The sequence below is a fragment of the Anolis sagrei genome, chromosome 1 (assembly GCF_037176765.1).
Source record: "Anolis sagrei isolate rAnoSag1 chromosome 1, rAnoSag1.mat, whole genome shotgun sequence".
Classification (NCBI taxonomy): domain Eukaryota; kingdom Metazoa; phylum Chordata; class Lepidosauria; order Squamata; family Dactyloidae; genus Anolis; species Anolis sagrei.
In genome coordinates, this window is record NC_090021.1 from 105,037,298 (window position 1) to 105,061,127 (window position 23,830).

The 23,830-nt window shown below is 39.7% G+C and overlaps 1 protein-coding gene across 1 annotated transcript in view; it reads left to right on the forward strand.

The window, feature by feature from the left end:
* LOC132760792 (gamma-aminobutyric acid receptor subunit rho-1) overlaps positions 1-19,277 on the forward strand; it is a 49,344-nt gene extending 30,067 nt beyond the window's left edge. Inside the window, exons 4-10 of the mRNA XM_060753020.2 lie at positions 4,753-4,820; positions 8,959-9,182; positions 12,703-12,785; positions 14,494-14,634; positions 15,823-15,975; positions 16,955-17,151; positions 18,440-19,277. Of these exons, the coding sequence (XP_060609003.1) occupies positions 4,753-4,820; positions 8,959-9,182; positions 12,703-12,785; positions 14,494-14,634; positions 15,823-15,975; positions 16,955-17,151; positions 18,440-18,730 (1,157 nt within the window). The 3' untranslated portion in view covers positions 18,731-19,277. The remainder of the gene's footprint in view (positions 1-4,752; positions 4,821-8,958; positions 9,183-12,702; positions 12,786-14,493; positions 14,635-15,822; positions 15,976-16,954; positions 17,152-18,439) is intronic.
* The last annotated feature ends 4,553 nt before the right edge of the window (positions 19,278-23,830 follow it).

Consider the following 23,830-nt stretch of genomic DNA (forward strand, 5'->3'; position numbering starts at 1 on the left):
TGTTCGTCTGCATGGCATATTTTCTTTCTTTGGCAAGGCAGTGTGTGTATGCTGATCAAACATGAACTTCACATGGTTTATTTTTACATTACGCCACAAAAGCCACCTATAACTAAGCAATGATAAGGTGATGCTCAGTGATGGATGGTTTCAGCATGTCCACTGTATTCACTCTTTTAAAAAATAACTTTCAAAACTGCCCTGGAGCAGTGCCTGAAGAATGGAGTACTTTGGAAGATACCAAGGTTAACCTGTCTAAAGTTTTCCTCAGAGAAAAACAAGGCAGACTACTATACCTTCTATAAATATTAGATTTCAGGGCATTAAGCTTAACCTTTTCCTAATGAAATCTCTCTGGTCAGCGCATATTTCTCTGCAGGCAGCTGCAAAATCCTCCGGAGGCATTACCTCACCGCAGCCATGTGCCCTGTGGATGTGGGTATCTAAGATGTAATCAACTAATGCATCATTTCACTGACCTACAGAAGGAAAATTTCTCAACGGAAGGAATATTCAGAAAGCTTTGAGTTAGTGTTTCACTGCTAGTACTGCAGTTGTCTCTTGCTTTCACTAGAAACCAGGCTTTTAGAACAGAGGATTAGGAAAATATGATTCCTTATGTGCCCCGTGGATTAAAGAACATTGTAATTTATCTACCTTTTCCTGGCCGACAGATGGTCATTCCAGTCCAAATTGCTATTATACTCCTTGATGGGGGGGGGGGGAGGATGTTCATTATTATTAAATGCATTGGATTCATGATAGAAATATATTCTGTTAACTGTATAAAAGGATTTTAGTTTCAGTGTTGTTCATTAGAGGAAACAATGTTTATGCTTTTAGTAAATTTCATGCTCTGTAATTGTAGTTAACTCCATTTGAAGGATCTGTGTAAGCACTTCAAAAAGATCATCCTTACCGGAACTGGAAATCTAGCATTTTAAACTTTCTGATGAGAAGAAATAAATGGCGCAGCTAGAGACATAGCAACAATGCTGCAGAAGAATCTGCCCTGAGTTCCCTCGGGGAGATAGGGCGGAATATAAATAAAGTACTATTATTTTTATTATTATTAAGAAGAAGAAAAAATAGGAGTTACTTTTACTTACTTATTTAGGCGATCCCTTGTAGCTCAAGGATGATGGTCGTCCAGATATAGTGTGTTGGCAGTGGGTGGCTGTGGAGCCCTATTCTTGATCCACATGTTCTCCCACAGTGAGGACATCGGTTTCCAGAGGGAAGGTGGTCCCAGTCAGGGTTGGCTTGACGTGCCTTTCTCTTGGTATGTTTCTCCCTTTCGCCCTCCACTCATGCCTTCTTCTAATTTCTCAAACTGTAATTCTCCAGGTGTTTTGAACTTCATTTCCCAGCACTGCTGGTCACAGCTGACCTTCAGTTAGAGCGCTCAAGGGCCAGGCCTTTCCAGTTCTCAGTGTCTATGCCACAGTTTTTGAGGTTGGCTTTGAGCCCATCTTTAAATCTCTTTTCCTATCCACCAACATTCCATTTTCTGTTCTTGAGTTTGGAGTAGAGCAACTGCTTTGGGAGACGGTGGTCAGGCATCTGGACAAGGTGGCTGGTCCAGCGGAGTTGATGGCAGAGGAGCATCGCTTCAATGCTGGTTGTCTTTGCTTCTTCCAGCACGCTGACATTTGTCCACCTGCCTTCCCAAGAGATTTGCAGGATTTTTTGGAGGCAGAGTTGATGGACTATTTCCAGGAGTTAGTATCCAGCTGCATTAAATCACTACTGACCAAGAGATCATGAGTTCAAAGCCAGTCAGAGTAAGCTCCCAACCATGAATAGTCTAGCTTGCTATGCAGCCCGAAAGACAGTTGCATCTGTCAAGTAGGAAATTTAGGTACCACTTTATACAGGGAGGCTATAATTTAACTAATTTATGACACCATAAAATCTTCCAGCAGTGTGCGTAAGAATGAGGAAGTACTCCATCAAGGACTCGGTGTCCCAAGTGGATGGTGAAATGACAGCTCCCCCTGTGGCTGGAATCGAGCATACTCTCATGAAGCCGGAAAGCAGGAATGTCAAATTGCCTCTGTGTCTGTCTATATATGTTGTATGTCTATGGCATTGAATTTTTACCTTGTATTGTGAGTCCCCTGCGAGGTGAAAAGGGCGGAATATAAATACTGTAAATAAATAAATAAATGGTCATTCTGAAAGATTACCATCTAACTCAGTGATTTCTCAAACTGTAATTCTCCAGGTGTTTTGAACTTCATTTTCCAGCAACCGCACCCACACTGGGCAATTGTCAGAGATTCTGGAAGCAAGGTCCAAAACATCTAGAAGATTAGAGCTTGGGAATCACTGTAAAAAATAAAAATTCAAAGAAGAAGAGTCCAGAGTCTGTTCCACTGTTGAATCATTATTACAGTCAGAAAGTTCTTTTGACTGTTTTGGTGGAATTTCTTTTCTTGTAATTTTTTCTTCCCAAATCTGAGGCACATCCTCTGTCTCCTCTTCTGGTGACACTCTCTTTCTTTCCTTCCTCGCTTTTCTCATATGACCTCATCACATTACCTATGATTACCCGGCACGGGGAGCCTGTCGTCCCACAACCTGCATTGACTGGCTTCTCCCTTACTCTATCCCACAGGGGAAGTGCTCGCTGCCGGGCTTCTCCGTATTGTTGGCTATGCAACACAGGAAGCCTCCCATGTTGCTGCAGTGGTGGTATATGACAGTTCTATTCTACTTGCACCACAGATCCCCACCGGAAGTAGTTTGACGTCGTGGTACAAGCAGAGTAGGACAATTGTATGATGGGCAATTTGTCTGATGAGGTCTCCGTGGGCTCCAGATAGTGGAGCTTCTGGGCTGACTGAGTGAAATCACATGTTTCAAACTCAACACCTGTGGGCCACATTTAACCTGCTATGTCATTTTATGTGGCCTTCCAGATGCTGGACTACAACTCCTGTATTCCTCATCATTAGATATGTCTAGAGCAGATGGGAGCTGTGGTACCATAACTTCCGAAAGGTTGCAGTTTGTTCTGTTTAGTAAGGATAGTGGGATTTGAATTTAGATACAAGGCTTGTGGGTATGATGTCTGACTTTAAAATGTCCTTTAACCTTTCCCTAACCTCAGAGACACAAGTGATGTTGGGTTGCAATTCTCATTATCTTCAGTACACATGGCAGATAATCAAAAGTGAAAGGGGTTGTTGTTTAATAATATCCAGAGACCTGAATTGTGTAAAACTAAAGAGCACTGGCCACTAGATAAAAATATATATAATTGGCCCTCTGTATCCATGATTATCCACACATGCATTCAACAGCTCTTTGGAGGTAATAATAAGACTGGTGTGGCCCTTGATGAAAATGAGTTTGATACCACTGTTCTAAATAAACAACCCTGGCTGTTAGGATTTAAAAGCATTTACATCATGTTTCTGCCCCATCAGTGGAAACAATATTTTGTTGGAAGTCATTGTTGGAGCTCAGCCTGTGATTGTGTTTCAGGATCAGGATGCTTTGGATGTGGGGAGTAATGTCAATGAGTTTAATATGGCAATGGTTTGTTCAATGATATTGATGCAGAGAATGACCAGGAGATCCCTGTTCAAAGTGTAGTTTCCCATGAGAATGTCCCTGAAGGGTGTGGGGATGATAGTGTACTCCCTAAATTGCTACCAGAGAGTTCCCAGGATTTGGGGCTTGAAAACAACTCCGCACCTGCAGAAGTTAATGAGCAAATAGATAGACGGCAGGAGATTAGTCAAAACAGACAAGCCAAACAGCGGCTTCAGCGTTCTGCCAGGCTCCGACAGAAAAAGATAAGGGAATCTCAATTAAAGTGAAACCAATTTCTGAGTGCTTGGGATAGCTTAATGTGCTACTGAGTCAAATTAATCTGTGCATTGTATGTAACCTGTGAAGAAGCATACACACATGTTGGGGTTGGTAAATGTAAATAAGCAGATAAGCAAAAGCTTTACCACAGTTTCTGATCAAAATAAGCCCTGCAGTATAATAAAGTGTCACTCAGGCTTGTGTAACAAGTAACAGTATCTTTACTTCAGTTCAAAAGTTCAAACATAGTAACATATATAGCAGTCTCTTTGCGATGACACAGAGATCAGAGGGAATAAAATAATCCTTTTAAATAGTCTTTAAATATGCCTCATGACTTAAAATGATCAGGCTTCAAGTTAGTTGTCAGCCAGCACTCTCTTCATTGACCAAAATGAGAATGGCAGTTAAAACCGTTAGTCCCAGCAGCAAGCCAGAGACAGCAGCCAATCAGAACTCTGGATCCTGGCAAACTCAGCAAATCAGCTGCTGACACATGACTGACACCACATCTTGGAGTCTTTTACAAATTCTCACAGCACACACATTCTTGTCCACATCGTACATAGACGAGAGTGTGGACATGTATGTGAACCAGTATAGGTTGAATGAGCAGGGATCTTAATCAATTATCGTAATCTTACCCGTAATGTTTTGCTTCAGTTTAATGCCAAATAATATTTACTTGCTTCTTGCCAGGTCATGACAAGGAAGCACTGTAGTCATTTGTCATGCTGTGACTGCTTGGGATCTCCTTAAGGATATTGCTTGCTGTGAATGAAAAATCTTAAGCCGTGCTTAGGACTCACATTGTCCTTTCTAATTCTCTGTCAGAGTCCCAGCACAAACTATTCCTTCTTCTGCAACACCTTGTTCTTTTTGGAACATTCTGTCTGATTGATTAAATACTGTGTTCTTCTGTTTCCATAGGCCCTGCAATTCCTGTTGGAGTAGATGTACAAGTTGAAAGCTTGGATAGTATTTCAGAAGTTGACATGGTAAGTGCCAGGAGGACAATTCAGATGTTTCCTTCTCAGAGTGTACGTTAATGTTTTGGGATAAAACTATATGCTATTAAATGAATGCAGCATATTGTTTTGTGGCTTTCTGCTTTGCTAAATGGCAACGTGCTTCAGGAAATCAGCTTTTCATGGAAAGAGTGCTCACAATTTCTGTATTGTAATGTCTGTTTACAAATAGACACTTACTTAGGCTAGCCCTCGTTGACTGGTTAAGACTTAAGGTCGGTGGGTATGTAGATGACTGTGGAGTCCTATTCTTGACCCGCATGTTCTCCCGCAGTGAGGGCATCGGTTTCCAGGTGGACGGCAGTCCCGGTCAAGGTTGGCTTGACGCACCCTCCTCTTGGCAAATTTCTCTCTTTTGCCCTCCATTCATGCCTCTTCAAATTCTACAGCAAATACAAATAGACAAGCTGAGCATGGACCACCAAATAAGCTGAATGGTGCACCAAATAAACAACAGTTTGCAAATTAGTGTGAGTTTGCTCAAAAATTAACATTACATGTAGATATCCATTTACCTCAGTGGTTCCCAACCTTTGGTCCTCCAGATGTTTTGGAAGTCAGCTCCCACAATTCCTAACAGCTGTTAAGCTGGCTGGGATTTCTGGGAGTTGAACTTCAAAACACTTGGAGGACCAAAGGTTGAGAACCATTGATTTTCCTGAAACCAGTAGATCTATAACTAAGGTTAAAGTTCAGGATTGTCCCACGCTCTGAGGTTTCCAGGCCATCATCTGAGAGCTTGGAATAACCATTGCCATGTCATTAAGCATTATGCAATTATTGCCAGAAACCACAGTTGTCCACAGATTATAAATCATAGCAAGTTTCAGCTCTACTAGCTGGGTCAGAGGAGGTGGCAACCCTTCCTGTGGTATATTCATGGATCCAAACCTTTTCCTCATCGGTATGAAAACTGATGACAATTTTTTAAAAACACGGGGAAATTCACCTCTAGCAGTTAAGAACATGTAACCATCATAGTTGTATAATCTGTATAATTAGGGAGGGTCTTCTGATCAATCCCTCCCAGCCCTCACTTATGAGGCAGCAAATGCTGTGATCAATAGGGATCTGTCCCCCTGTAAATTGAGAAGCAGTTGACGGATGGTTCTACCCCTTCGTGTGATGGATCTCCATTGCGACAGCCAGAAGGAGAGGACATTGATTTGGAAGAAACTGATATTCCTACTGCCCATTGCTTGAGCAATGGGCAGTAGGAATATCAGTTTCTTCCAAATCAATGGAAAAAATGAAAATCTGATGCCATGCCAAGCACCCATCACTCCTAGCAGCTGCTACTCACTAAATAGAAACTAGGGAACTTTCACAATCCCTATGCATTCCCTAAACTAGGAAATACATACTGATTGTGAAAATGGACCAGTCATGAATATGTAAATCTAGGTAATGATTTGTAACTAAATGAATTCTGGCCCTAGTTATCTGATAACAATACAGTAGTATTAGAAGTGCCTGCGCGTAATGAAAGGTTGTTGCTGTTACCAAATGAGAAATATACACAGTCACTTACATAGTTCCTATCCTGTCATTAAATATCACATCAACCCCGTTGTGAGATAGTGATAACCTAAGATAATGTGGCAAATTCTGTGACCATACAAGGATTTGAGCTTGTGTGTCTCTGTCCCGGTTCCAGAACTGTACACTTTATGATATTTGTCCTCTCAGAAGACTGCTTACTTTAAAATAGTGGTAAACATAAATGCAACATTGTCACTCTTCAACAACAAGTGAACATTGAATTGGTATAATCAGAATACAAATCAATAACAAACATACATTAAATAATGTGCATAATATGGATCTTTTAAGTCCTGACTTGAGATGGTGGAATATGTACTCTTCACTTACAAATTAGTGAAAAGGAAGAGGCCTGAAAAGCTTTTTGCATTAATAGTTAAAGATGTGGTTGGCAGATAGTGTGTTTTAAAATAAAACACTTTTTTTAAAGAAACTTTTTTTTCAGAAAATACTTTTTAGAAAGCATTTTGACAGCTTGCTAGAGCACAACTACATGATAAACTGTATTCCTAATACATATACCTATTCTCAAATATCTAGTATGCTGCAACAGCAAAGAAAATGCATTTAAAGACAATTGTGTCTGTTAACTGATTGAATGGCAACAGTTTTAATAGTTATTGATTTCTATGTTTTGAGGTGTCTTCTAGCATTTTCAAAAGAAATGTTGTCCACTGTTAAGGATTTGTTTAGATATTTCTTTATAAATTAAACATTTACAAAGAATATGTACTTACCTTAGTTTCAAATCAAGTCCAGGAGTTCAGTGGCTTTTCCTTTAGCAGATCTTTAACTACAATGGGGGCTGGGAGTGAACACTTTTACCATGTCCATACTGTGCTGTCTTACTTGTACAATCCCTCTTCCAAACTGCATTTTGTGCAAAGTCATCTCAATTGTTTGTAATTAGGTTCTTCCCGAAATAATTTCTTATCTGAGATAAAGAAGAAAATGGCACCCTCTTTCCCAATATATAAACAGAGATCAGTAGGACTGGCAGATGAATAATTACTTCAGTATGGGGCATGATATGGTTCCCTGTATCAGCAGTTCCCAAACTTTTTCGGACATGGAAACCTTCAGAAGACCAACTGTGTTACTGATTTTCTCAAGGAACCCCAACTCTGTCCCTAAGCATTGTGAACCCACAAAGTTCTTCTTGCTTTCATCTACTCCCTATTGCCTGGGTATTTGGTTTGGAAATGAAGAGATTCACCTTCCATTTATAAAGCAGAACTACACTGAATTTCAATAAGAGCTTCATACTCTGGCACTGGCTTTTTAAAAAGTGTAAAAAAAGATTTTAAAGATTGTTAGTGAAACTCCCATGATTCTTTTGGGGAACCCTAGGATTCCATGGAACATAAGTTTGGGAACCGCTGCCCTACATCATATTGGAAGCAACCTAGAAGAGTATGTGTGGAATATACATCTCAAAGGTAGAGCAGCAGGGGAGGCAGCAGAGTTCGTAAGGAACATCTGGAAAGTTCCCCGCCTATGTAATACCTAGCCTTCGCTGCTGTAGGCAACTAGCTCACTATCGACCTTATCACGTTGCGAAATTTCCCAGTTGTAGGACACTTCAGCCTTTTTTCAAGCATGGAGAGGCAGGGAGCTCATCACATGAGTTAAACTACTTCCAGCCATCATGCATAGCCCTCTGTAAATGAAAAGAGGCAGAAATGGGATTTTGGCCTGCATCAATAGGAGCATAGTGTCTAGATCTAAGGAAGTGATGCTACCCCTCTATTCTGCTTTGGTTAGACCACATCTGGAACATTGTGTCCAATTCTGGGCACCACAATTCAAGAGAGATATTGACAAGCTGGAATGTGTCCAGAGGAGGGCGACTAAAATGATCAAGGGTCTAGAGAACAAGCCCTACGAGGAGCGGCTTAGGGAACTTGGCATGTTTAGCCTGAAGAAGAGAAGGCTGAGAGGAGATATGATAGCCATGTACAAATATGTGAGAGGAAGCCACAGGGAGGAGGGAGCAAGCTTGTTTTCTGCTTCCTTGGAGACTAGGACGTGGAACAATGGCTTCAAACTACAAGAGAGGAGATTCCATCTGAACATTAGGAAGAACTTCCTGACTGCGAGAGCCGTTCAGCAGTGGAACTCTCTGCCCCGGAGTGTGGTGGAGGCTCCTTCATTGGAAGCTTTTAAGCAGAGGCTGGATGGCCATTTGTCAGGGGTGATTTGAATGCAATATTCCTGCTTCTTGGCAGGGGGTTGGACTGGATGGCCCATGAGGTCTCTTCCAACTCTTTGATTCTATGATTCTATGGTAAGTGTCCTGAAAGGAGGGAAGTCTGAACATGGGCCAGAAATTGTGTTAAGAGCCCATACCTCTTATCACACTTTATACCCATCTTTACAACTGAAAAACAGGTGGGATGGGAACTATCAAAAGTTTTCCGTCCTGTTTCATTGCCTACCCATCAGCAGTCCGTTGTATCCTATGGTTTGTTCCATGGGATTAAGCAGTGCTTTTTACTAAATTAAATCATATTCAATGAAAATAATGCTAATGTGAATGAAATGTTCCCTTTTTGCTTTACATCAGGATTTCACGATGACACTCTATCTCAGACATTATTGGAAAGACGAGAGATTATCCTTCCCAAGTACCAACAACCAAAGTATGACCTTTGATGGCAGGCTTGTGAAAAAGATCTGGGTGCCTGACATGTTCTTTGTCCATTCCAAACGCTCCTTTATCCATGACACCACCACAGATAACGTCATGCTGCGCGTCCAGCCAGATGGGAAAGTGCTTTACAGCTTGAGGTAAAATGAAACTCATAGGAATCCTCCACTTTTGCCATTGTTTTGGCTTCCTACTTTTTTTTCTTTTTCCAAATAAACGCCATTTTTACTGTGTCCCAGAACACAGATGTTGCTGTTTCTTCTTGCTCTTGCTCCACTTGGGAGAACAAGTGAATAATAGATGGCAGTTTACACAAGGCACAAGGTGCCTAAAAGCAAAATATGAAATAAAACACAATATAAAATACAATTGAATAAAACACAGAAGCATATAACAACAGCATAAAACTCAGAATAAAACAGCGCTTATCCATCAAAGGTGATAGCTAATGTAAACATGCCCAGGCTGTAAACAATAGGGCCAGGGAATGGGAATAAGTACAGAGCTGTAACCATGGGATGAGGGCATAGGAATGAAGTGCAAGGCTGCATAACAATTCATAGGCCAGCTAGGGATGAGCTGTAAGGTGCTGCAAAATGCTTAACCTGTGGTGATGGCCATAGCAGAGCAACCCAACACTGACAGTTCTGGGTGCCAAACCCTCAGGGAGATAGAGCAGTATATAAATAAAGTTTTATTTTATTATTAAGCTACATATCTGTGAACATTACAGGCCATGGGGAGATATCAACTATTGTCAAGATGGAGTTGACCAGACTCATTAAAACCGATTAGAATACAGTTGAAGCTGTAATTCTTATTTTATGCCAAAAATATAATTATTAACAACAACAACTACTACTACAACTACTGCAAAAGGCCACCTTACTTGGATCTGCGCACATCGTTTGAAAATACATCACACAGTCCTAAACGCTTGGGAAGTGTTTGACTTGTGATTTTGTGTTCCAAAACCAGCATATATATCTCGTTTGCTGTGTCATACTGTGTTTATGTGTCAGAATAATAATAATAATAATAATAATAATGATGATGATGATGATGATGCACCAGAGCACTCTTCCAGCTCGATGCTTCTATTACTCTGTTTCCAGCTCAATCATTCAATGAATTAGAGTCTCAACCAAGCAAACAAGTCTTACTAAGGAAAAATGCCACTGCATTTCTGAGAATGATGACTCAGAGAATGTTTTGTTGATACTGTTTCCAGATCAGTAATTTGCTGTTTCCGGCTTAGTAAGAATGAAGAGCCAACATTCATAATGTATTGGCTTGGACCCAGTTTAATCAAGAGGCAGTCAAAGAAGGCATTTGTTTCATAAAGAAATAAAATCCTGATCCACAGTCTACTGAAGACATGGCTTCAAGTGACTGTGGGACTTGGAAAGATAAAGAAGCACAGACTGGGCTTTCTATTTCTCATAATGTTGTCAATGGAAATATAACTTTCACACCTCCCAACAATGACTTTAATCCTTTACAACGTCCTTTACAGTTACATCCTAAAGCTCTGAGCTGGTGCTAAAACAACCATTCAGCATACCTATTACAAAGTCCGTGGTCAAGTCACCTACATTTTTTTATGTTAACCACAACTGTATGTTAACTATTCTACAATGCAAGCCTACTTGTCTATCTCATTGCTAGTTTGCTGGAAGTGGAAGATAGGTTCAGGGGAAGATGGCCTTCTTTTAGCCTCCATCAGTGAAAGGGAGTAGAGTTGGCCCTCCACATTTGCATGCTTTTTTTCCTGCAGGCTGATTATTCATGGGTTTGAGTAATATGTTCTCTCTAAAAATCAGTAGGTCCTCCAGCGTAAGTCTATGGCCAACTTAGATTTTCTAACCTGGGAATACCCCTTGAAATAATGTTCAGATCCCAGGAAACCTCTGCCTAAAAGGTTTTATAGCTAAAGTTTGTGGGGTTTTATTCCCAGTCATAATTTTTCATGGAGCCTCTGGCAACCTCTCATGGAACCCTAGGATTCTAGGGAACCATGGTCGGGAAACCCTCTTCTAATGGATCAGAAACCTCATGTGGATGGAAGAGACCCTTCTTTCTGTGGAGGTAGATCCATGTTTTAATGCTTTGGCTAAAATCCTACATCAGGAGACTTGGCTACGGAGATGTAGCTATATCTTTACATTCCTGCAATTACACCTCCCAACTTGTCCTACCACAATGTATATTTTAAGCAGTGGAGCCTGCCTCACCCCTCAGCATGACCACTTCTATGTTGATGGAGAGCAGGATATTGAGTAGAGACATATCCGACTCTTAATAATAATAATAATAATAATAATAATAATAATAATAATTTTATTTGTATCCCACCACTATCTCCCCAAAGGGAATCAGGGTAGCTCACAGAAAGCACTCAATAGTGAAACAAAATACAAATACAGTGAAATACAGGAAGGTAAAATTAATAACAATAAAATTGACCCAATTATACTTAAAATAGCAATAAAACCCCTATCAATTTGAAAAATACTATAAAACCCAGCAAGCTACAAAAATTGTGGCTGTGTACAATATCAGTTCCCAATAAAGTGCAGAAGTGAACACTCATGAAATCATAAAATATAATGATTAAGTCCATAATCCCTAAATACAGTCAAAAGTTTGTTTAAAAAGCCATGTGTTCGGGTGTTTCCAGAAAATTGGGCGACCCTAATCTCTTTAGGGAGGGCATTCCAAATCCAGGCAGCCACCACCGGGAAGGCCTTCTCTCTTATCCCCATCAACCATGTTTGAGATGAAGGTGGAATGGAGAGGAGGGCCTCCCCGGCAGATCTTAGGGCCCATTCTGCTTCATAGACGAAGACGCGGTCTCGAAGATAGGTTGGATCCAAAACGTATAGGGCTTTATAGGTAATAACCTGGACTTAATTGGTCCTGGAAATGTGTCCTGGAAACGTGTTGGCAGCCAGTGGAGCTGCTTTAGTAGGGGAATGGTATGCTCCCTATAACCAACCCCAGTTAGTAATCTGGCCACCAACCTTTGCACTAACTGCAGTATCCGAGTCATCTTCAAAGGCAGCCCCATGAAGAGTGCATTGCAGATATCTTTTCCAATATCTAGATCCATCCCATTAATCTCTTTGCTCAATGGCATCATGAAAACCATTATTTTTGGAAGGGGGGGCTGCACTATTTGAAAAGTAAATAGAGTTTGTGGAAGCCTTTGGTCATTAAGCAGTTGGGAGAGACTTCCAATATGTGCAACAACAACAACAACAACAACAAAACAAAAAATAATTGTCATTGTATGAATCACATGTATACAGTAATAATTAATGAGCAATTGGCATTATTTATGTTTAGGATTGTAGTCACGTATCCTATGCATACTTATGAAGAAAATTCTTTTGAGGAGTAAGTGCTACTCCCCAGTCGATGTGTATAGGACAGGAGACTTAAGAAGGAGTCCTGTGTCCTTAACTGGGAATGAATGTAGTGAGATTAAGCATCTGCAAACATACACAGTACGATTGTATTGCCCATTGCATCAAATCATATTAAGACATTAAAAAGTTTTTCGTGTATCTATCATGCATTATTCCTCCCCTTTATTATATTTATCTCTTTTAATCTTATAATGTGAAGGAGTTTTAAATATACTTGCTCTGTTTCTAGGGTTACCGTAACAGCTATGTGTAACATGGATTTCAGTCGCTTTCCCCTCGATACACAAACCTGCTCACTCGAAATTGAGAGCTGTAAGTACGGTAAATAGGAACTGTACAGAAGATCAGCTTCTGATACCTCAAATCCAGCATTAAAGTAATGAATAGTGCTCTTTTTTGGAAAATGTTCCAAAAGTTCTCAGATTGGGGAAGTTCTGAAAGTACAAAAATGCCTCCTGTGCACAAACAGCCAAAGCCAGAATCCTGGGGGAGTTTAGGAAGAACAGATATATATCTCTTCTGGGTCAATCACTTTGAAGCCTATAAGGCTGGTATCAATCCCCTTTGCTGTTGACTGGCTGCCTTCCCAACAAGCATGAGAAAAGGCATGTGGTCTCTTGAGGAGGTGACTGGGGCCACTTGTATTGTGGCCTTCTGCTGTGCCCCAGCCAGTGGGAAAGCCTGAGGCTATTATGGCAGCCTTATCATAAGGTTTTATTGGCAAAATTTAATCAGAGGGTTGCCACTGGCTTTCTCTTAGACTTGTCCAATGTCACTCAGTGGGGTTGCATGGCTGAGTGGGGATCAGTCCAGGGATGGATTAGACAGGCACCCCCGCAGCCATCCAGCAGCACTAAACCCAGTTCGATGCCACCTCCCTGTCCTCCCTGGGAGTAACATGGGTCCCACTGGTCCGCCATTGCCTGCAATGAAATTGGACAAGGTGATAGAGATTAGAGAGGAGGAGCGGAAGAATTGCCTCCTTCGCTCCCCTCCCCCAATCTCCCCATAGCTTTAGCTAATTTCCTTCCAGGTGAAAACCATCCAGTGAAACCTGTGTCACAGCCACAGACAATGCAACATGGAGGATGGGAGTGGACAGTTAAGTGCCATTTCCAGAGCATGTGTGATCATGAAAGCAAACAAGGGGCAGCAGAATGTTGAAAATGCAGTTTTAGAATTACATTTCTAAGAAATGCATAGCTAGCTTGTTTGGAGCATTGCCTGAAAAATACTTTTTCCTAGCTCTGCTGCTTAATCATCCTTGTTGCCCAACCCTTTACTTGTTTTTATCATGTTAGAAACGGCTTGAGAAACTGCAAGCCGCTTCTTGTGTGAGAGAATTGGCCATCTGCAGAGACAATGCCCAGGGGACACCCAGATGTGTTACCATCCTCTGGGAGGCTTCTCTCATGTCCGCACATGGAGCTGACAGATGGGAGCTCACCTCGTCTCGCAGATTCAAACCGTCAACCTTTAGGTCAGCAGTTCTGCGGTCACAAGGGTTTTGCCTATTGCAGCTCCAACCCATTACTGATATTATGGATATTGATCGCAGGGTCTTTAAATCTTTCTGTAAATGCCAACAGATGCTCATTGCTGAAAATATAAAAAGTACAGTAGAGTCTCGCTTATCCAACATAAATGGACTGGCAGGATGTTGGATAAGCGATAATGTTGGATAATAAGGAAGGATTAAGGAAAAACCTATTAAACATCTAATTACGTTATGATTTTACAAATTAAGCACCAAAACATCGTGTTTTATAACAGACAGAAAAAGCAGTTCAATATACAGTAATATTATGTAGTAATTACTGTATTTACGAATTTAGCACCAAAACATCGCAATGCATTGAAACAGCTGTGGATCTGGGCAGGAGGCAGACTGCGTTGGATAATGCAGAACGTTGGATGAGCGAAGGTTAGATAAGTGAGACTCTACTGTATATAAAGCTGTTCGTACTGACTGATGTTTGTTTATACTCTCATAATTAAGACGTCTACCACCCTTTTGTAGATGCCTATACTGAAGATGATCTCATGTTGTACTGGAAGAATGGGAATGACTCCCTGAAAACAGATGAGAGGATATCATTGTCACAGTTTCTTATACAAGAATTTCACACTACCACCAAGCTTGCCTTTTACAGTAGCACAGGTGAGTGTTTTGTGGGATGCTTGTCAGATTTCTTTGTTGGGATCTGTTTTATCTGTGCTTTGAGAAACTCCCTTGAAGCTTGAGAAGACCTGCTTTGTCCTGCCAGGAGTGAGCAAATGAAATGTGCTTGTGTTTCGACACCTCAAACTTGGGATTGTATGCTTATGTCCTTAACCAAGTATCTTTGGGCAGAGTTACATAGCTTGTTATGTACAAGAAGACAATTTTATTGTGTAGAAACCTCTTTCCTCTGACCAAGTGGCAGGCAGCTTTAGCAAGTCTGGGATTCAGTTTTCTATCCCAGAGGAAGTCACAGGAGGATTCACAGACTACCAAAACTGCATTACGATACAAGAAATGAAACTCAAATTAGCCAGGTCAATCTGTTGTCAAAAGCTTTCATGACCAGAATCACCGAGTTGCTGTGAGTTTTCTGGGCTGAATGTCCATGTTCCAGAAGTATTCTCTCCTGACATACCTCCTACATCTATGTCAGAGATTGTGAGTTCTGCTGGAAACTAGGCAAGTGAAGTTTATATATCTGTGGAATGTCCAGGGTGAGAGAAAAAACTCTTGTGTGCTTGAGGCAGGTATGAATGTTGCAAATGGCCATTTTGCTTAGAATTTAATGGTCTTGCAGTTTCAAAGACTGGCTGATTGCTGCCTGGGGAATCCTTTGTTGGGAGGTATTGGCTGGCCCTGATTGTTTCATGTCAGAAATGCCCCTGTTGTATGAGTAATTTCTGCTTTTCTTTTACTTTTTTCAATGTTTAAGGAAGGAAAGAACAAGAACACTATTTTTCTGTAAACATAATCACTAGTTTGTTTCTCTATGAAAATTACAAGAACAGTACATATTCCGCTTCACAATGATAAGTTTTGTTAATTGTTGCATGGAGTGAGAATGTGACCTCTGAGATATCCTCCTGTGATTTTGTCAGATATTATTCTCAGCATTGTTATAATCAGATTCACACAAGCAGATGCAAATAACTGCTATAGAAATCCATACTGCTAATTCCATGTCTGCATAAGTAACACCCCCACCTTCTTAAAAAAAAAAAAAAAGCTCCTGCTGCCAGATATTTTATATTAAACTATTCTCATAAATATTTACAATTTCTGCATGTGGTTTTATGACTGATCATTCTTGTGCATTAGCTCTCTTAATAACTCTTTCTCTTTCAGGCTGGTACAACCGCCTCTACATCAACTTCACTTTGCGCCGACACATCTTCTTCTTCTTGCTCCAGACCTATTTCCCTGCCACTTTGATGGTCATGCTGTCTTGGGTGTCCTTTTGGATAGACCGCAGAGCCGTGCCTGCAAGAGTTCCCTTAGGTAGAGGAGTATAAAATCTCCTGCATTTGATTTGTTTTCCGTTTGTAGTCATTGTTGTCAAAGAGAGCCTTTCTGAGAGGAAAATGTAACTGTAATGTCTTTTCCTGGCATTCACTTACCCATAGTCCATTACCTCTTAATGGAATTATAGCTGGTTATAAGAGTTAGTGGAAGGAAGAAGATAACCACTTATTTTAACAGCGCTATATCAGTATGGCCGAGCCTAATGCTTTTTAAGGCATGCTGACTGAGGAACAGAACTTCATCCAACACACCCGTAAAGCACCAAGTTGCACAAGGTTGTGTTAAAGATGATAATGGCCAGGATCCTCCATTGTGTAAAGCTTTGCCAAACACATCTTTGATCCCTCCCAGCTTACAAGCAAGGTTCAAACTACTGAAAGTGACAAGGATTAGAATTAGAACTCCATCCTATTTTTGAGGAACTGAAAACCATTTGCAGCACAATATTATATCCACTAAGTTTAATAAGACATGCCTTCAATTTTTTCCATAAGGACTGAAACTATATAGAGCAGTGGTTTCTCAACCTGTGGGTCCCCAGATGTTTTGGCCTTCAACTCCCAGAAATCCTAACAGCTGGTAAACTGGCTGGGATTTCTGGGAGTTTTAGGCCAAAACACCTGGGGACCCACAGGTTGAGAACCACTGATATAGAGCAACCCCATGGATGTCTACTTAGAAATAAGTCCCTATGTTCAGTGAGATTTACTTCCTGGTAAATGGTCTTAGAATTGCATGGACCACAAGTTATCCATCTATCACAAACCAGTGCTTAATGTTCAGAAGCAGATAAGCTGATCACAGAAAGGTGACAGCATGCAAGATGACAGAAGTCATCAAAGAGGATCAATGTATCTCAACCTAGCATGTCACTTTCTTAATGAAAAGCTTGCCTCTCTATGTGGGGTGCACAATAACCATGATTCTCTCCAAATGGTTAATTTTATTTTCTCAGGGATAACAACAGTGCTGACAATGTCTACCATCATCACGGGTGTCAATGCCTCCATGCCTCGGGTTTCCTACATTAAAGCCGTGGACATTTACCTTTGGGTCAGTTTTGTGTTCGTCTTCCTCTCGGTACTAGAGTACGCTGCAGTGAACTATTTGACTACGGTGCAAGAAAGGAAGGAACGGAAACTACGAGATAAGGTAAATGTACCATCATATGGAGCTGTGTTTTGTAACTGAAATATCCATATAGAATCCAAAGATGACTCAGAAACATAAAAAAGAGAAGCATTTGGAATTTAGAAAAACATCTGAATTACAACGTTGTTGAACAAGGCCCATTTGAGTTTGAGACACTGGGTGATGCACACCCCTTTCCCAAGACATCCTGCTTTCTCAGAAGGACCTGACTCAATACTTACATCCATGTTGGGTTTCACATACCTCCCACTTTATGGCAAAAATAACTCAACCAGTTCCTCCAACTATCTGTTAAGTCTTCTATCTGCCTTTTGCCATTTCTATTGGAAACAGTGACTGGAACATAACTGTGGAATTTTATTTATACCCTGCTTCTTCCCCATATGGGAATCTAAACAACAAGAAGTTCTCCCTTGTGTGACTCTTTCTCAACTAGAAAGGTGAATCTCTCCTCTTGAGGATGATGATTTTGGAGGATTCCCAGACTTCACAAAGTAAAACTAGCTTCCAAATATACAAAATGGTTAAGTATATAGGCAAGTTATAGAGCAAATGACAGGCAACATTTTTTATTCTTGGGTATATAGTAGACTACTGGAGTATTTTCCAAAGACTAATCTTGAATGGTAACTTTTTCTACAGAAAAAGGACTACTTTGAAAATACTGAAGATGGTTTAAGGTCCAAAATGCACTCTTGCTTATGTATTGAAATGTATCTTTCCAGTACTTTTCATAATTATTTTTATCTCTAAATTACACTGCATGATCTTGTGCATGAGATCTTTTATTCTATACTTATGTTATTACATTCTGTATGTGTATTAGTTTTTTATGCATATTATATACTTATACACTAATTAGTTTACTTCTCCATTGTTGATATATCCTACAAGGTATTACATAAATCTTCCTAGACCAGGGATAGGTAACCTGTGACCCTCTAGAACAGTAGTTCCCAACCTTTGGTCCTCCAGTTGTTTTGGACTTCAACTCCCAGAAATCCCAGCCAGCTTACCAGCTGTTAGGAATTGTGGGATCTGAAGTCCAAAACACCTGGAGGACCACAGGTTGGGAACCACTGCTTTAGAAATAATGGGTCTAAAGCTTCTCTTATTCCTTACTAGGTATGTTAAGGTTTGTAGAAGTTGTAGTCCAGTAATATCAGGAGGGCCACAGGTTACTCACTTCCCCGTGGATGTAAACACTCTTACAGTAACTAAGCTGTAGAATTACATTAAAAATGCTTTAAGAATATTCCTGAATACAATGCTTTTCTCTTTTCTACAGCTTCCTTGCACTTGCACACCACCTCAGCCAAGACAATTGATGGGGATGGATGGCAGCTACAGCGATGGGGAGGTGAATGAAATGGGACAGTACGTATCTGAAAATGGAGATAAACAAGACAGAATGATGGTCCAGCTGGCACTTGGTTCAGAAAGGAATTCAACCAGGAGGAAAAACCAGAGATACAGCAGCATGAGGATTGACACCCATGCCATTGACAAGTATTCCAGAATAATATTCCCAGGGGCATACATTTTATTTAACCTGATATACTGGTCTATTTTTTCATAGTTCTATTTTTTTTCTTCTTTAGCTGGTTGCATGTGGTATATGAATTAACTATATAAAAACTGGTATCAAACAAATATTTCATTCAAGAAAACAGGAATGCTCTTGGTTTTGACAATGTTTTATAATTCTGCTGCATGAAATCCATACACAACCCTCTTGTTCGTTTTGAGGGGCTCTGGAGAGATCCAATCTTGACTATCAATCAATCTCAGCACGATCCAAGACAGACATTTCAGATATATAAAGGGAGGGGAGAAGAACTGGAAAAACAGAGGGATTTGTTTGAATTGTACTTTTATTTTCAAAGGCATGATACTTCATTGTTAAATACACAACGTAACGTGGCCATTAAGAGGAGTTTTTCAATTTCCCCTTTTGAAACTGCTAGTTTTGACTTCTATATTCTCAAGAGTGTCCATCTTTTTCCATTTGTAAATATATATAATACTGTAAAATTTCAAGTATCTGTGTAAATAGGTAAGACTACATATCTGAATATTCTATGACTTATCAAGACACAGAATTATAAATGTTGTTTTTTATTACATATATGTTCCCTTCATTATTGTTAATCATGTCCTTTACTAATTGATATTTATGACATCCTTTCAAAAAAGCTCATCAATCTCCTTACTGAATTAATACTATCACCTGTGCCCTAACTCACCACTATCCTGCAAGAAATTCCACAAGGTTTTATAGAGTGATTACAACTTCAGTTAAGAATGATAAAAACTAAAGTATAATGTTTACATGTAAATATTTTTGAAAGCATCAATGCAGAAGTGATAATGCATGTTATTGAAACAGTAATTATGATAATCACATTGTGACCAAACTATTCTCCATATAATATTGTAGCTGTGTCTGCAGCCATCATAAATACGAGTACATAAAGTACTGTGCTTGATTTAGGTTCTCTTACAACCATGCCTTATGGAAAACTCTAATTTAAGCAGACATACACTGTCTGATTTTAATTTAAGAAATGCCTGAAGCAAAATACTTCACTAGCGGTTGAATCCAAAAGCTACCTCTTTGTGACAGAGTTCCTTTGGTTTGCCAGAAGCTTCAGGCCTCTGCATCTGAGTAGAATGAGAGGTTGGACCTGCTGTGAGTGTTCATTCTGATGGCAGAAGGAGCAGTCCATCAAAATTGAGATAATCCCTATGTGCCAACCTGACTAGGCAGTAGTCAAAGTTGTTTTCAGTTATCATTGAGACCGCTTTTCCCTTCTCTTCAGTTTATTTTTTCTAGTCCCGACCTAAACCTGTTTTCCATTCACTTTGTACCTTAATTTCTTTTGATGTGGATTGTTTCTTCTGTCATCCCATAATAGTCATGGTAAATCCCATTCTTCTATTCTTATTATGGCATGGAGGAGCAATCCTCCGTGACTGGGAAATAATCAAGCCTCCATCATTGTGTGAGACCGCACTGTACTTAGGGAATAATATACTTTATTTATTTATATTCTGTCCTATCTCCCTGAGGGGACCCAGCGAGGATTACAGATCACATATACGGCAAACATTCAATGTCGTTATACAATTAACAAGGACAGACAATACATAAACAGAGGCATAGGCTTTCCCCATATTTTTCCATCTCCAACATATGGAGGTTGTGCTCGATTCCGGCCACAAGGCGATACTGTTGCTCACACTGCTCTCCAGATTCCAACCTGCAACCTTTTGGTCAACAAGTTCAGCAGCTCGGTGGTTTAACCTGCTCTACCTCCGGGTTGTGTAAGAATAATTCTAGCTCTGCAAAAGCTGGTGTGATATTGGTCTCTCAGTACGCTTTTTTATTATGCCTAAAACATAAGAGTCAATTTACTTTTAGAACAAAGTTATACAACAATAACACCTTGCTTCCTGGTTTAATAAGTATCTCAAAATCAATGTGATTAACACCTGTCAATTTTGTGTTATGAAGTCTTATATTTAGAAGATTAAAATTAAAGTGCATAACTTAAAGGGCAACATAGGGTTAAATCCAATGCAAAATATTATTTTCCTCTTATTCCTCCTTGCTCACAGGATCTGCATATGTGAAAATCAGATTTTGAGAATGCACAGGCTTGAGGAAGAATATTAGCATCTTTCAATAGAATACCACTCCTGGATCCAGGCCATGTATCTGTTGTATTTGTTATGCATTTATTAGAGGACTGATTTTTTGACTTTACAACCAGTTATAGCTTTAATCACATGCCACCTACAACATCCTAAGTAGGCAATTACAAAAATCCAATGGCAACAATTTGACTGAACAAAGAGGCAGTTTACATGTCTCACCATGGAGTCTCCAAGTTGGTTTTATGTATTGCCTTAAAACCAACAGATTGTTGTATTCAAGAACAGCAACATATAATGCATTTACTCCTTCCCAAAGATAAACAGCAGCATGAGGTGCTTTTCCATTGTATTTCACAGTCATGCTAGGAAACAATAACCCATTTTATTTTTCCAGACTCTTAGAATTAAAGAACATGACCATTTATTTACCCCATTTATACCCTGCCTTTCTCTACCCCAAGGGGGACTCAAGACGGCTTACATATGGCAATTATTCAATGCCTTAAACAAATACAAACATTAAGCTTAAAATCAATTGAATTAAAATTAATACACATTAAAAATTTAAAAATTACATTCAATATTAAAATCACAATATTAAATTTCTGCCCAGAGTGCTTCTTCCAAACAACTACCTCCAACAAGGCAAGTATAAAGTTGCAGTCAAATAGGCAAGTTATTAATAAATAAACCCATTCGGGTCAGAGGGAGATCATGCCACATACTTTATAATGAATTTAACAAGACTGCGATAGATGAAACCAACATTGTTTTTCTGTTAGGTGTCAGAATTTTGTTCATCCACTTAGCCATCTAAAAGTATTTTAATGCATATTAAGTATTGTTTGACTGCTCTTTTTATATGCTGGCATCATGCCTTATATGTGGTATTCTGTGTGTTTTTATTTTAACCTTTCATATTACAGCCAGATTCTGTTTGAAGAAGAATGAAAATGCTTTCAATAAAACAGCAACAGAAGGGAAACATTAACTTACGGACAATATGCTAAAACAGGTCTCCTTGAAATGGATGAGCCGTGAACACAACATCCAGGCCATCAAAAGGACCAGCTTTGATCAGGGTTGCTTCTCCCGCTCTGCTTTCTCCTGCTGGTGTATCCAGAACACTGATCTGGGAAGAAGAATCGCACTCAAGTTCTAATGTTAAGCTGCATGCAGATTCAGGACATTTATCAGTACACCATTTATAAAATATGTAAAAAAAATTCTAGTACCCTTTTGGTCACTCCTGTATGTCTGAATGTCCACTCTGACACATTGAGGGATTACTTTAAAAATATCAAGCCCTGAACACTCCAAGGAATCATGTAATGGGATTAATATGAATTGGACAGCAAAATAATGTTTTATTGAAAAGTCATACATCAAATTGTTAAAATGCATTCAGTTTTGCAAATGTGTTGTCGAAGGCTTTCATAGCCAGAATCACTGGGTTTCTGTGAGTTTTTCGGGCTGTATGGCCATGTTCCAGAAGCATTCCCTCTTGACATTTCACCCACATCTATGACAGGTATCCTCAGAGGTTGTGAGGTCTGTTGGAAACTAGATAAGTGAGATTTATACATCCATGGAATGTCTTGGATGGGAGAATGTTTGTTCAAGAGGCAGTGCAACTGCCGCCAGTTGTCCAAACTTTTGCACCACTAAGGTATAAACCAGTACAACAATGCTACTGGGGATTTTTTACTCTGCTAGTACTGCTTTGGCCTTAGGCTATTAGAAACATGGTGTTGTGGATGGTCATGTAACTATGAGGAAGAGGAGAAATTCCCAGCACAGGACAATAGAGAGAGGCAGATATGTGAAATGACATGATGGGAAGAAGAGACTGGTAAATTTGCACGGAAAACTCTTGCAGCAATTTCCCTCTGGAACTACACAAAAATCTTTGTAGTGAAAGGAGTAAGAAGAAGCTGGACATATTCTTTACAAATGTGGAATGCTAAAGTATGGATATTGATCGAGCTTTCCAAACATTTCATGTTGATGACACATTTTTTTTAGGCATGCATCATTTCTCAGCACAGTAATCTAGTTTTACAAGCAAACAGAAGGTTAAACTAACCTCTTATAAGAAATATAAACATAAATTGCAATGTATCCCAACATATCTCATGAAAAGCTTTCATTTATATTTGGAAAAATATAGGATTTCTTGTTTATTTCACATTGATCCTCACTTTTCATAGTGTTTATGTGACACAGCTACACACTGTAGACGCCACAGTTTGGAACGCTCTTGTCTAGGCTAACATGGGTGTCTCTTTGAATTCTTCTTGCATGTCACTAATAGGATGCCAATGTAAACTAAACAGCCCAGAAGTACAAGAGAAACTGAAACAATGAATACAGTCCTGGAATGCCAAGTGATTTTGTAGCACCTTACAGATGAACTGATTGAAAGAAATTGGCAGTACAGGCAGTCCCCAGGTTACAAACAAGATTGGTTCTGTAGATTTGTTCTTAAAGCTGAATTTGTTTGTAAGTCAGAACAGGTACATTTTAAGAGTAATTCCAGCCATAGATATGTGTGTGTGTTAGTTTTGGCTAGTGTGCATTCGCATCCAAGCTGCTTTAAATGTCTTTAATGCTAATGTGTCTTAACTTTCTATCAGCTTGGGGGATGCTGGCTTGCCTTCCTGTTTGAGCAAGGAATCCCACAGAATCAATGTCCATGCTATTGCTTTAGAGAAATTGTAACTATTTATTAATTGGTCTCGGGCCTATCTCCATCTAGGCACTATCTTAGGGCCCTTCCACACAGCTGAATAAAAATCCCACATTTTCTGCTTTAGACTGGAATATATAGCAGTATGGACTCAGATAACCCAGTTCAAAGTAAATATTGTGGGATTTTCTGCTTTGATACTTTGGACTATGGCTATGTGGAAGGGCCCTACTTTAAGTCCATACTTAAAGTTTGAAGATAACTGGCTGTTCTTGAAGTCACTGCCAGTGAGTGATTCTGGAGATGAAGGACAGATGAGTTTCCCTTGCT